The following is a 14120-nucleotide window of genomic DNA, read 5'->3' on the forward strand; positions in this document are numbered from 1 at the left end:
CTGATATTATGGGAAATGATCTGGAAAAGATTCAAACAATTCCTGTGTTTTGCTTCTATTCTATTCTTCTTTCTTTTAGATAATATACATTTACCTATGTTCTGTTGTGTTCAATTCACACACATTCTCTTTTCGGTGAAGTCTACAGCACATTTTACTGCTGTAGTGTGTCATTTAACTTTAAGATTGTGATGATTCATTTATAGCTCTCTCTCTCTCTCTCTCTCTCTCTCTCTCTCTCTCTCTCTCTCTCTCTCTCTCTCTCTCTCTCTCTCTCTTTCTCTTTCTCTCTCTCTCTCTCTCTCTCTCTCTCTCTCTCTCTTTCTCTTTCTCTTTCTCTTTCTCTTTCTCTTTCTCTTTCTAAGGCTCTTTGGAGATGGACCTGAACCATATGCCGAGTCCAGCAAAGTCTCCAGAAAAGTGTGGACTTGAGATGCTCTCTCAGTCCCAGGACAAACTGGTGTCTTTGTTTGAGCAGAAGACAATGAAAGGCTGGTGGCCTTGTGTGTGTGACAGAGAAAACGAGAAGTTACTTGCTGTAAGATTTACTCACAAAAAACAGGGTTTTTATTGTGTTGAGAAATAATAATAATAAAAAAGTCAATACAATAGATGCCAAAAGTTATGTCCGGAAGGGATATTTGTTTTTAATGAGCCTACAAGTTCAATTAAGCCATCAAAATATGAGAAAAATATTTTATATTTTTTAAATATTGTAACTATGGGGGAAGAACGAAACACTGAACTTGGTTAAGGTATTTTTCTGACAATTATTATTTGACACAAAAAACTAAAACTTTGACACAAAAAACAAAAACTACAGCTACAGGTTTTATTTTACTATGCAAAAAAACTGCACATGAAAAAGCATAGACTGACTACAACATGATCAATTATTCATATTTTGTTGGTTCTTTCTTGTTTTTGCATATGCTCATAATTTCTTTGTTTGACAGTCTCGACAAAAACATTGCGTTTTCACAATTAAAGCAATTGACTCCAAGCACAACTACACAATATGCTTACAAAATCTTTAAAACATTTTTAAATAAAATTTTAATAAATGGTGGAGTTGCCCGGACATAACTTGTGGACACTTATGTGTTATTTATTTATAGTGTAATACACATTTATAGCTTGCTAAGTTTTGATCCATTTTTATTTTGTTTAAATATTTTTATATAATATTTGTTATAATATTATTACATATTAAAGTTAAAATATAAAATATTTTAATGTTAAATATTTTTAAATGTTATAGAATGCATTTTACAACTACCAGTCTCTCTCTCTCTCTCTCTCTCTCTCTCTCTCTCTCTCTCTCTCTCTCTCTCTCTCTCTCTCTCTCTCTCTCTCTGTCTTTGTCATTCAGGGAAAGTTGGAAATGTCACTGGAAATCGTCTCGGAGCAGGAGCAGGATGAGAGGCCTGCTGGACACGGCAGAGATGAGCCCAACATGAATCCTCATCTAGAGGAGCCACAGTAAGTCAAGCACAAGAAGAAGAAGAAAAACAACTTTCTGTATTAGCCTTTTTATTGGTCCTCCTTCCAAGGTGGGAATTATAGAATTTAATATAAGGTTAGTAATATAGTGTCTGTTTCTCTCCAGGCGCCCTGAGACCTCATTCTTTTGGTTCTCGTCCCCATATAAGACGTTTAGGTTCATTGTGTGGAGGAGGTTTAAGTGGCTTATTCTGGGCTTCTTTATACTCTTTTTCATTATTCTTTTCCTTGGAGTATTTCTCTACGCCTTCCCTGTAAGTATCTGTGTGTGTGCGTATGTGTGTGTACAAGCTCATGGTAGTAATTGTGTCAGTGAAAGAAGAGGGTCAAAGCGAAAATGGGGGTTTCTGTGATCATGAAGTGTTTGATCAGAGATGTGTGTGTCTGATCGCAGTTCAGGAATGTGGCATGTGTTATTCAGTACTGCAGACACACTCACACACAGAGTCATATTGAAGACATTTCATACACAGTTCTGTGTAACATATTAGTCAATTTAATGCATTATACATACATATATTAATTATATTATTAAATTACATTATTATTCAATTTTTACATGAATACATTTATTCAACAAGAATGCACTACGTTTATCAAAAGGGACAGTAAAGAAATTCATAATGTAACAAAAGATTTCTATTTTTAATAAAAAATCTTGCGCTTTTTAACTATTCATAAAAAATATAAATAAACGAAAAGTGATAATGAAATTCTAATTGATCACCCTATCAGAATAATCCTTCAACAAAGACTGGAGTAATTTGACTCTGTTTGATCAAATAACTGCAGCCTTGGTGAGCACAAGATATACTTCTTTCAGAACATAAAAAAATCCCAAAAAAGAGTGAGACTTTTAAATGGTAGTGTATATTACATTGAGAATTCATAGTGAAATGCATAAATATAGACATGCCCATTTTTGTATTTTTTAAATATTATTTACATTTTTACAGAACTATGCTGCTATGAAGATGGTTGGACCCTTCAGTGGAGTAGGAAAGGGAACACAGTGAGACTCCGATGGGAAAAAGGACACAGACCTTCACGCTCAAAACCAACCTCACCAAAAATCCATCCCACTGGAGAGATCTGCCTTCCTCATACACGTGCAAGCTGAAGACGGGCTGAGATTATTTGAAGTCTTGTGTGCGTGTGCCTTTATGTGTTCGTTAGCCTGTTCTAGTCCTATATGCATGAAAGTTGCGTAACATCTCTGTGTGTGTACGTACATGTATTACACATCAAGCTCCCTGCCCCGTATCTGACCCGGTCCTGAACTCTCTCAGTATTCTCTTTAACTCCCACTTACACTTTCATCTCCCTGCCTGTTTAATCCTTTTTCATGTCTCCTGTAAAACAGGGTTCTTTCTTCACAGCCAGATGCTTCTTTCTTCTTCCTTCACGCAGAGAGAGGGAGACAGAGCCGCGTCGCACCACCTCCCATCCATTCATTCCTCTCCTTTACTTCCTTTAGGTTCAACCCTGATTTGTACAGTTAGGCTGTAAGGTCCAAGACAGGCTGGTTATTAGCTGAGCCCCCGCTGTCAGCAAGCCCACCTCTCTGATTACTATCACACTCTGTTATTTTGCCTTAGCGAAATCCCCACTAAATGGATTCGAGGTCAACTGTGGGTTCGCAACATGTGTGTGTGTGTATGTACGCGTGTGGAATGTGGGCTGCGAATGAGAACAAGAGAAAAAAAAAGACTTGTTTATTTGTGTAAATGTTACACTCACGCCCTGGTGCCTTTGTGCCTTTTTGCTTTTTACTCCGTAAAGTATGAAAATGAACAGGCGCATCTGGAAGAAGTTGCCAGACTTCTAAACATGCATGTGAACGAGCTGTTACTTGACAAAATACACAAATTGCTTGTTTTCTCTCCATGACCAGGTCATGAGCTCCTCTTCTACCTAGTTAAGTGAGTATAAACTGTTGTGGAGTCACAGTTAGGGAAACTGGAATCTGAAAACTGTTACACAACTTGTCAACTTTGTGCATTCTCGCATTACATTTATCTGATGGCAGGAATCGTACTATCTTCTCTATGAACAGGAAATGTCAAGAGATCAGGGTTAATCCGACCTAATCTTTAGGATTTCCAGAAGTGTTTACATTTTTTTTATTCTAAAAAAATGAGGGGTAAATGTAAAGAAAGGATTTCCATAAACAACACTGATTTGACAGTAAAGAGAATGCATTCCCGTCTCACGGATAGTACAAGAAGGTTTATTGCCATTACAATTTTTTTTTAACAACACTATTTTTTGCATGGATCTACAATATCACGCATTCATGAAAGTAAAATAAATCAGATGAACCAAAAATCCTTGCATTTAAGCAAAAATGCTCTCTTGCCAAATATTGTACAGTATATGGCTATATAACTGGATTTATGCAAATAGAAATCCCTCTGGTATCTATGAAAAGTCATTCATATACAAGATTCACAACAAGTCTCTTAATTTGACAATCAAGATGGATATTTCTGTTGTTGAACGTAAACAATGATATTCTGCTCTTTTACTGTAATGGTGCATGTCATCTAATTGCCTTAAAGCTTCTGTTATTATGAATTCACTGTTAAATTGACTGTATTTGTATCTCCACGTGAGCACTGTGTAATATGGTATGGCCAAATATATACATCCATATCAATTCTATTCTATATTTTGATCTTTTCAGATTGAGCCATTTAAGTCCGATGTCTGTTCTAAAGAACCGTGTTGCATTGATTACATTTTTTTTCTACCAGATTCGCGGACCACCTTATGTGCAGATTTAACCTTTTAAAGCCAAACCACAACAGACTGGTCAGGGTGTTTGACTTGAGAGCAAATTAGAAGCACTCCAGTGCCTAGCCAGGATTCATGGAGCCAACGGCAACTTACTCTTGCATTTAGCAGCCGTTCTGTGAAGTGAGTGATAAAAAAAATGATGCAGGATATTTTTTGACACACTTTTGAGTTCACTTTTCTTTTGGTGTAGGGTACTTTTATATGGGTTACCTTGTAGCAGTGCAGGGAAGAAATGTTATAGCATTGTAAATCTGGTGAGTACAATGTTTTGAAGGAGCACAGTGTCATACTCATACTCTCTCATACTTATTGTAACCAGCATACACCATATAGAGAAATGGCAAAATATTGTAGTGTTCACTGGAAATTATAACAAGAGTAAAAAAGATTTAGCTTCACATCCTAACTGTAGAAGAAGAAGAAGAAGTTTTATTTATATAGCGCCTTTCCAAAGCTCAAGGTCGCTTTACATTCAGACAATTACATATACTTCTATGTATACACATCACATAATACATATAATTGCATTATCCGAAATGCTTGTTAAATAGATATGTTTTAACTGGGACATAAATTCACCCACAGATGAGATGTTTCGTAGTGTAAGAGGCAGCGAATTCCATAATTGAGGAGCATTTCTAGCAACAGGAGCAACTGTAGCGCTGCATAATGTTCTGGCCCATCTGAATGGGACAAGAGACCAGTTCATGTGCATATGTGACCATGTTTGTATCTACAAGAATATATAATGTATACATAGACTACCATAAAAAGTTTGGGTAACGCTTTACTTTGATGGTTCCCTTTAGACATGCTGTTGACTATAAGTAACTTTTTACCTACATGTCAACTAACTCTCATTAGAGTATTAGGTGAGTTTTGGTAGACTTTTAGGGGTAGGGTTAGTAGAATAAGTTGACATGTACTTGCAAAGTTATAGTCGGTAGAATGTCTGTTGAGGGACCAATCGCAATACCGATATTAAATCGGTAGTTATCAGATATAGCAGACAATCGGCTAATGCTTGTGACAGTTAGTAGACATTTAAGTGCAACGCTACTTAAAGTCAACAGATTGTTTAAAAGTGACCATCAAAACAAAGTGTTACCAAAGTTTGTAGTCGGTATGAATGTATTTATTTCTTGTCATTAAATTGACAGGCTTCTTTTATTCAGCAAGGGCAATAAAACAGTAAATACAAAATCTCGGTTAAAATTCTGTTCAAATAAATTCTGATCTTTGTAATTATCAGAGATTCCTGAAAAAAAAATACGATTTGGACAAAAGTATTAAGCAGCAAAACTGTTGAGCACCAAATCAACAGATTGATCTCTGAAGGATAAGGATCACGTGACAATGAAGACTATGCCCTGCAGAGCCCTTGAAGGAAGCAGGACATGATGTATTTGTTTGGAACACACTTGGAGAAGGGAGCAACGAAAAACAATGTCATTTTCTCATCTTCACATAAAATGTTACCATGAAAATCACCTCGGTGTTCATCAGCCCATTAGTGCCAGTATATGCTGACACAATATAGCAAAGAAAAAAAAAGAAAGTCTGATCTCAACTTTAAAACTTGTCAACTCTTGTTTGGATACTATTAAACTCATTTCTTACCTATGAAACCTTACACTTTATATGAAAGTGTGTGTAACATCTAATTTTTTTTTAAATTTTATATATATATATATATATATATATATATATATATATATATATATATATATATATATATATATATATATATATATATTAGCTTAAAATCTCCTGCATCACGTGTAGCCTTTGCTAACGGGCTTCAGGGAGGCTCCTTCATTGAGGGATTTAGTTCCCCTACAAATGGCATCCACTTCACGAAGAACCTTCAATGGTGCAACAATGTTGTGTGTAATTTCACAATAATGTGATTTTCCCATAATTATAACAGTCATATAGTATTCCTTTTGTATTACTAAAAGTAATGAGAAAATTAGGTCAATGCACATTATTGGCATACTAGTATATTCAAGTGGCAAACATACCCCTGGTTTCACAGACAATGCTTAAAGTCCCACTGAAGTGCCTTGAAACGCACAGAATTAAATGTGTTGACGTAATTTCCACTTAAACAGGAAGACAGGGTGGGGCATATTGAAAAGCTCCTTCTCCTTTTTAAAAAAGCCAATAGCGTTTAGTTTGTATTACAGCTCAGCCACAGCGTTTGAGCCCGGTAAAGCTGCAGTTTCCTTCTAATGTCTAATCTTCCGAGAGTGTTACTTTAAGCCCTGTCTGTGAAGCAGGCATAAAATATTCCAATGTCAGTTTCTTCATTTATATGTGAATTTAATCCAGCCAGAAGAGAGCTTTAATAGTGCAACAGTCGCTATACATTTGCTTTAAAACATGCTCATTGACATTTAGAAATGTGAACAAGAGCAGGGCATATTTTTTGTTTATAAAAATCAATTTCGCCCTGTGCAAAATCAACCCAATCTTGCTCAGGTACTGAACTGCGCACCATCTTTCTGTAAAGGAAGTGACATCATAGTTATATGTCAATCTTACAAGACAATGAACTCTTCTCTCAAACAGCAAAAAAGAAGTGAAATATGTTCTCTGTTCACTGACCTGTATGTGAACTGGTGAAGTCTGCAAAACGTTGACTGTAACTTTGTTTCAACAGTCTTCTAGTTTTCCTTAATTGCTGCCGCGTTTCTCCCGCTTTCTACACTTCGCCCTCTGTAGATAACAGGCACGTGAATGTCAGCTTGGTTTGGGTGTGTTATTTCAGCCTTGGTGAACTTCCTGTGCTCCCTGACCGCTGTCCACATTCTGCATGGGTGGGAGGCAGGAGCCAGACCCTTGTCACCACTTTTGGTCTCTCCTTTGTTTTGGGGAAATATCGGATGTCACCAGCTGAGGGGTTCCTATAAATTAGACTCCTGATGCAACTAGGAATTATGGAAATATTGCTTAAATTGACACTGATACCCATAATACTTAAATATAGCCTAATTTAGAATAGGCCTTTGCAATGGGTTTTACTATGTTTGAGGCAAAGGCGGGACTTGTTCTCCGCATGGAAAATGATCATTGGGCTTAACAGAACTTATTTTTAATGTTTCTTGAGTGAGAACATGGAAAAATCCAGACAGTCAACATCAAAAAGCTTTTCCTATAAAACCACATCTGCATTGACTGCCCTGATCTTGCCAAGATCGCCCCCAGCCACTATCTCACGTCCGTAGACCAAATCCATGTAGACAGAAATAATGGATTAATAACCCCAAAACTATGGGAACATCATGGGTGCTGTAAGAAATGGATGATGTTGGACGTGGGTTCACAATAATTAGCCATCTTTGGATTTGCATTTGTTGCATGTTTATTCTCTGCCTTTATGGCAGCTAACTGCATAATAGTCTCGCTAAGTGGTCTCTTAAAGCGCTTTTTGCAAGCATATACATATGTATTATCTCATTTTACACTTAATTATCAACTGAATAAACAAGGCGGAATTTTGAACTGCGAAATGGAAAAAGCTATATAAATTTACAAGCTGAGCAATCACTAGATTTTTGATGTGTTGAGTCACCTTTGTTTCTCTTGCCCTTGTTTTGACAATGCTGAGCTTTAGCATGTTTGCACTGTCTGAACAGCAAAATAATGCACTTAAAAAAAATCAAGGCTTTTTTATGGACATTACTCGATCATCCAACATAATCTCATTAGTAATCACAAAGTGTGGTTCTACATTTTTGTAGACACTCAAACATTGGCAGCACCTTTAAAACTTTAGACATATAAATCTTTAAAAAAAAAAATCCTTTTAGGTTCCAAGAATATTGAATTCATTAACTGATTAGGTTGTTTTTAATTATATTTAATCAACAAGAGTAATTATTGCATTTACTTTACCCATTTCCTATAAGCTGATATAATGGTTACAAAATTCCTGCTTAGAAATGGTCACCACGTGAACGAGCTTCTGGAACAACATAACTGTCTGAAAATGTAATCCTAACCATATCCCCCAGAGTGAAGGGTGTGTAGATTCTCAAATATATATATATATATATATATATATATATATATATATATATATATATATATATATATATATATATATATATATATATATATATATATATATATATATATATATATATATACAGTGCCTTGCGAAAGTATTCGGCCCCCTTGAACTTTGCAAATTTTTGCCACATTTCAGGCTTCAAACATAAAGATATAAAACTATAATTTTTGTGAAGAATCAACAACAAGTGGGACACAATCATGAAGTGAAATTAAATTTATTTATATGAAATTTAATGATTGCCGTGCAAAATTATTCGTCCCCCTTAATTTAATACTTTGTAGCGCCACCTTTTGCTGTGATTACAGCTGTAAGTCGCTTGGGGTATGTCTCTATCAGTTTTGCACATCGAGAGACTGAAATTTTTGCCCATTCCTCCTTGCAGAACAGCTGGAGCTCAGTGAGGTTGGATGGAGAGCGTTTGTGAACAGCAGTTTTCAGTTTTTTCCACAGATTCTCGATTGGATTCAGGTCTGGACTTTGACTTGGCCATTCTAACACCTGGATATGTTTATTTTTTAACTATTCCATTGTAGATTTTGCTTTATGTTTTGGATCATTGTCTTGTTGGAAGACAAATTTCCGTCCCAGTCTCAGATCTTTTGCAGACTCCATCAGGTTTTCTTCCAGAATGGTCCTTTATTTGGCTCCATCCATCTTCCCATCAATTTTAACCATCTTCCCTGTCCCTGCTGAAGAAAAGCAGGCCCAAACCATGATACTGCCACCACCATGTTTGACAGTGGGGATGGTGTGTTCAGGGTGATGAGCTGGGTTGCTTTTACGCCAAACATAACGTGTTGCCAAAAAGTTCAATTTTGGTTTCATCTGACCTGAGCACCTGCTTCCACATGTTTGGTGTGTCTCCCAGGTGGCTTGTGGCAAACTTTAAACAACACTTTTTATGGATATCTTTAAGAAATGGCTTTCTTCTTGCCACGCTTCCATAAAGGCCAGATTTGTGCAGTATACGACTGATTGTTGTCCTATGGACAGAGTCTCCCACCTCAGCTGTAGATCTCTGCAGTTCATCCAGAGTGATCATGGGCCTCTTGACTGCATCTCTGATCAGTCTTCTCCTTGTATGAGCTGAACGTTTAGAGGGACGGCCAGGTCTTGGTAGATTTGCAGTCTGATACTCCTTCCATTTCAATATTATCGCTTGCACAGTGCTCCTAGGGATGTTTAAAGCTTGGGAAATCTTTGTATCCAAATCTGCCTTTAAACTTTTCCACAACAGTATCTCGGATCTGCCTGGTGTGTTCCTTGTTCTTCATGATGCTCTCTGCTCTTTAAACTGACCTCTGAGACTATCACAGTGCAGGTGCATTTATACGGAGACTTGATTACACACAGGTGGATTGTATTTATCATCATTAGTCATTTAGGTCAACATTGGATCATTCAGAGATCCTCACTGAACTTCTGGAGAGAGTTTGCTGCACTGAAAGTAAAGGGGACGAATAATTTTGCACGCCCAATTTTTCAGTTTTTGATTTGTTAAAAAAGTTTGAAATATCCAATAAATGTAATTCCACTTCATGATTGTGTCCCACTTGTTGTTGATTCTTCACAGAAATTATAGTTTTATATCTTTATGTTTGAAGCCTGAAATGTGGCAAAAGGTCGCAAAGTTCAAGGGGGCCGAATAATATCCTAATTAAATTTATAATCAACTCATTAATCAATAATTATCCTCCTATATAATTATAATGATTTTTAATGATTCTTTCCAGTTATGATATTACTTAATCAAGTCTTCATGTATGTTTTGTAAAGTTTTTATTTGGTCTCTGAGGAGTGACTGAGGGTCTGGCCTGCAGTGTAGCAACAGTGCTTACTCACTTAGCCAGGCTTCCAGAGATGAAATATTGATTTGTCTTTCATTTCATATTATATTTTATTACATTCATTTTATATTTCCTTTTACTGAAACACTAAATAATTGGAGAATACTGCCTGTACCTCTTACTAAGAGAAGCACATGATATTATGTTTTGCGAAACTTTCTGGTCAGAACTGGAGCTCAACCAACTCCAACCTTAGAGAGACTGTATCTGTGTGTGTGTTGTAGTCTGTGTTACAGATCAGTATTGAAGGTGTACAACGGGCATCCTAGGGAGAGTGACAGAATGTTGTTCTGGACAAGCTGGCGCCTGCTCCAGACCTGGAAGGTCACTACGTGCCTAATTTGTGGTGAAAAACGTCAACAAGTGATATATGGCATCTGATTAACTGACAATGTGTTTTTTTCAATTTACTATGACTATCTGTTTTCTCTTAGCCAATCAGAATTATTCCACCTGCAGTAATGACGTAGTTAGACCTTGAAAAGAGTATAACTATTGAGAAATTGTGGGGCGGACTACAAACTCCTCATGAGACTTTCTCTTGGTCTTTCTTCTTCACTATTGGTCTTGGGTCCTAAACCGTTATCCCCTAACAAGAGGGAAATTATAGGTAAATAACACGGATGAAGCACCTAACCCTGGTTGTAAGCCTAAATTGGGCATAAACTGTAAACTTGACCCTCAGATCTGATTGGTTGACTGTAATGATGGCGGATCATTCCAGGATCAACATAGAGCAGATAAATTCAATCACTGTAATAATACAATTTAAGTATTTAGATTTTTATGTTTCTACGCACATGTAGATGCTTTTTACTTACTGTAAATATGTTTTAGAGACAGTCAGTATGTCCATATTGTAAAATTCAGCATATCCAAAACCTGCAAAAGTGCTTTAACAATATGAATACCTATTCTGTATTGTAATTGTTTCCATTACAGGCCAGGTGGCCTTACTGTGCCCTCTCATCCTTGTACACTCATGGGAACCACAAAGGAGGTAGTTTTTAATGGAGCAGTGTGCATAATTGTTTGCCCACTCCATGCATTCTGCAAGCAGCGGGGTGGTACACATGTGATGCCCTACTGAGGTCTGGCTCACAGCCTATCCTTGAGTTTGGACCATGACAATAAAAGCTCCTGCTACAGGTCTGCCTAGTTCTCATCCACAAAACCTCCAAACAGGCTATTAGCTCGACCTACCACAGCGCCTGACAGTAAGCAGCAGAGAACACCATGAGAACAAAAAGAAGGGAGGAGAGGAGAAAACTGCTGGGAAGTCAGTCTACAGTAACACAAACGCAATTTGAGGAACGCGAGGGATGCTGATCAATGAGAAATTAAATGAAACTGTTTGTGGTTCCAAGTTTATGAAGGCAAAAGCGGCCGAGGGTGTTAAACGACAACAGGAAAGACGAGCTCCGATGAGTCCTTACAGGACCTTTATTGATGGAAGACAAGTGTGCGGCTTGCGGCCACTCAGTTGTTACTGGCTGTATTGCAGATGTAAAGGCATCAGTCTCACATTATGATGCCTGGGAACCAAACTCCACACAGACGGCCTCTTTCCTCTCATTGCAGCAGGAGGAAGCATTCAAGGTCAGCTAACAGGAAGTGAAAAATGCCCTTTTCTTTGAAGCTGTAATGTGGGAGTTTAAGCCCTTAGCTTAAAGCATCTAGCCCTTTGGGTCGTCTTCTCCAGCTAGAACAATGTGTTCCTTTGTTGTGGGAAATTGCATTGTCGTCCCCAGTGGTATTTGGTTTTACCACTTCATTTTACCCGTGCTTAAATGTGCCCACAATTCTTTTGTTTCCAGCAAAACAGGGCGCTAAATAACATGTAGCATCAGTCGTGTACAATGTTCTCATTTGTAATTACAGCTGAAAGCCCTCTATTACACTTACATTGATTTTCATTTTAATTAGGGAAACATTTGAGCAGCTGACCAAACCTTCATAAAAAAGCACATTCTGGTGGTTTCCGATCAGCTGAGACCTCTAGTGTCGTTTTAATCAACTTATGCAAACTCCATTACGAATAACAGCCAATTCTGTTTACAATTCTTCTGCCAATATGGATAGAAAAATGTACGAAAGTATTTTTTCAGAGTTCAGCGGAGGTGCTAGCCTTAAAATCTAGACACACCCTAGCGGCAGCAAATCTAATCTGCCCGCGAGCATCGTCTAGCAGCTCTCAATACCCCTCTGAGCTGTAAACGCCAAACTCTGGTCGGGCCAATCACATCATGTTTAGAGTCAGTGGGCGGGGCTTAACATAATGACGGCCGAGTTGCGCTTCCGTGCTACTAGTAAACACAGAAACTGGCGAATGGAATCGGTGCAACCAGAGTAACTTGATTCACAAACAAAATACTGATTTGAGCCGGATCTTTTAAGTTATTCAAAAACATACGATTTGAAGAAATCGTTTTTTATTAGTGACTTAAACATGCAGCTTTGTTTGGTTGTCTACATAGTAAAGGCAGTCAATTATTTGACTGCAAACCATTATTTGTCTCTGGGAAAAGTAATTTAGCAAAAACATTTTTTTAAATGCATTTATTAATTTAATAATATAAATGATTTATTAGAAGCACTAAAAGAATGGTTAATAGAACAATAAAGGAACCACAATTATTCATTAATACGAGGAATCAGATCCTGAAACATAATATTTTTAAATGTTCCCATTCATAAAGATTTTTAAAAAGTTTTAACGTTTTTATTAATATAGCATTGTTTTTTTAAAGTTTGATCACCATGACGTTTCCAAATCTACCACATTATGTTCACATTATGAATCTTTCCTAAACCAAAGACAAAAGACTATGGCATCAGTGGTGTTTTACTAGCAATTTTTGCAATCAGTTCTGGACAGGACATTTTCATCATTCCATTTTACTGATGCAAAACAACGAAAATGATACAGTGTGGCGAAAGAATAATTTTTTTCAAGTAATAGGGCGGTTAACATCTTTATTACCATTCAGAGAAATACTGGAATCTGCTGGAATGCTGTCCGGTCTGAAAATGTGGCTTGGAAAAGTTTGTGAGCCATGTTAATTTCACTTTTTATTTTTCTAATCAATTTATTACAGTTCCTGTGACTCTTTCTTCTATGATGCCTTCAAAAAGAGATGACCTATGAACTTTATGAATCATAGCATCGCAAAACACTTTAATAGATCAAATGACTGGCAACTCACATTACTTTGTGATATAATATCCTGTTGCTGTTTGATGTTGAATTTTTTTGTTTCACATTTGTTTCCAGTTCTGCAGAATGCAGTTCCCTCCAAATTTCCTTAACCTTTCAGTCACCTCTATAAAACCGAAGGGGGAATGGTATCGAAAAAAAATGTCAAAAACAATATTTCTGGTTTTTATAGGGGTGATTATTATGTTTCATAAAATAAATTAATTTAGGATTTGTGTGTTGCATCTGCCAACCCGTGAACCCACTACTTCATTTCCCCTCATTTTAGAGGGGGAAAATCCTTTGGTATTCTTCCCTGTTCAGAATCATTAGGGCCTGGTATGTTAAGCTTGTAAAGTTAAAATTTTCTGACTTTCAAAGAAGACTTTCAAGACATGGTATGATCAAAAACAAGGTATTGATTCCATAATGGGAGCAAAATCCGTCACTCCTCCACAACAGTTAGGGTTTGACCTGTAAAGAATTCCTTTGAATCCAGAGCAAAGGAATTCGCCTTGAGCCAGTGCTTCCATAATGAAAAAGACTAACACCTTACGTGTCAGAGGTTATTAAATCATAACCAGGACTACTTTTTTTCCCTTCATGGCTTCAAACATCAAAAGTATGAGTTAGTCGAGAGAGAGTCTGCTGATCGTAGCTCCTATAAAATCATAATGACGTCTGCTGGCCTCGC

The 14120-nt window shown here is 37.0% G+C and overlaps 1 protein-coding gene across 9 annotated transcripts in view; it reads left to right on the forward strand.

Moving 5' to 3' along the window:
- dysf (dysferlin, limb girdle muscular dystrophy 2B (autosomal recessive)) overlaps positions 1-3756 on the forward strand; it is a 102363-nt gene extending 98607 nt beyond the window's left edge. For all 9 annotated transcript variants that reach the window (XM_067443155.1, XM_067443190.1, XM_067443204.1 and 6 more), the window contains 4 exons: positions 366-538; positions 1373-1482; positions 1610-1757; positions 2460-3756. In XM_067443155.1, the coding sequence (XP_067299256.1) occupies positions 366-538; positions 1373-1482; positions 1610-1757; positions 2460-2519 (491 nt within the window). In that variant the 3' untranslated portion in view covers positions 2520-3756. The remainder of the gene's footprint in view (positions 1-365; positions 539-1372; positions 1483-1609; positions 1758-2459) is intronic.
- The last annotated feature ends 10364 nt before the right edge of the window (positions 3757-14120 follow it).

The sequence above is a fragment of the Pseudorasbora parva genome, chromosome 1 (genome assembly GCF_024679245.1).
Source record: "Pseudorasbora parva isolate DD20220531a chromosome 1, ASM2467924v1, whole genome shotgun sequence".
Lineage (NCBI taxonomy): Eukaryota > Metazoa > Chordata > Actinopteri > Cypriniformes > Gobionidae > Pseudorasbora > Pseudorasbora parva.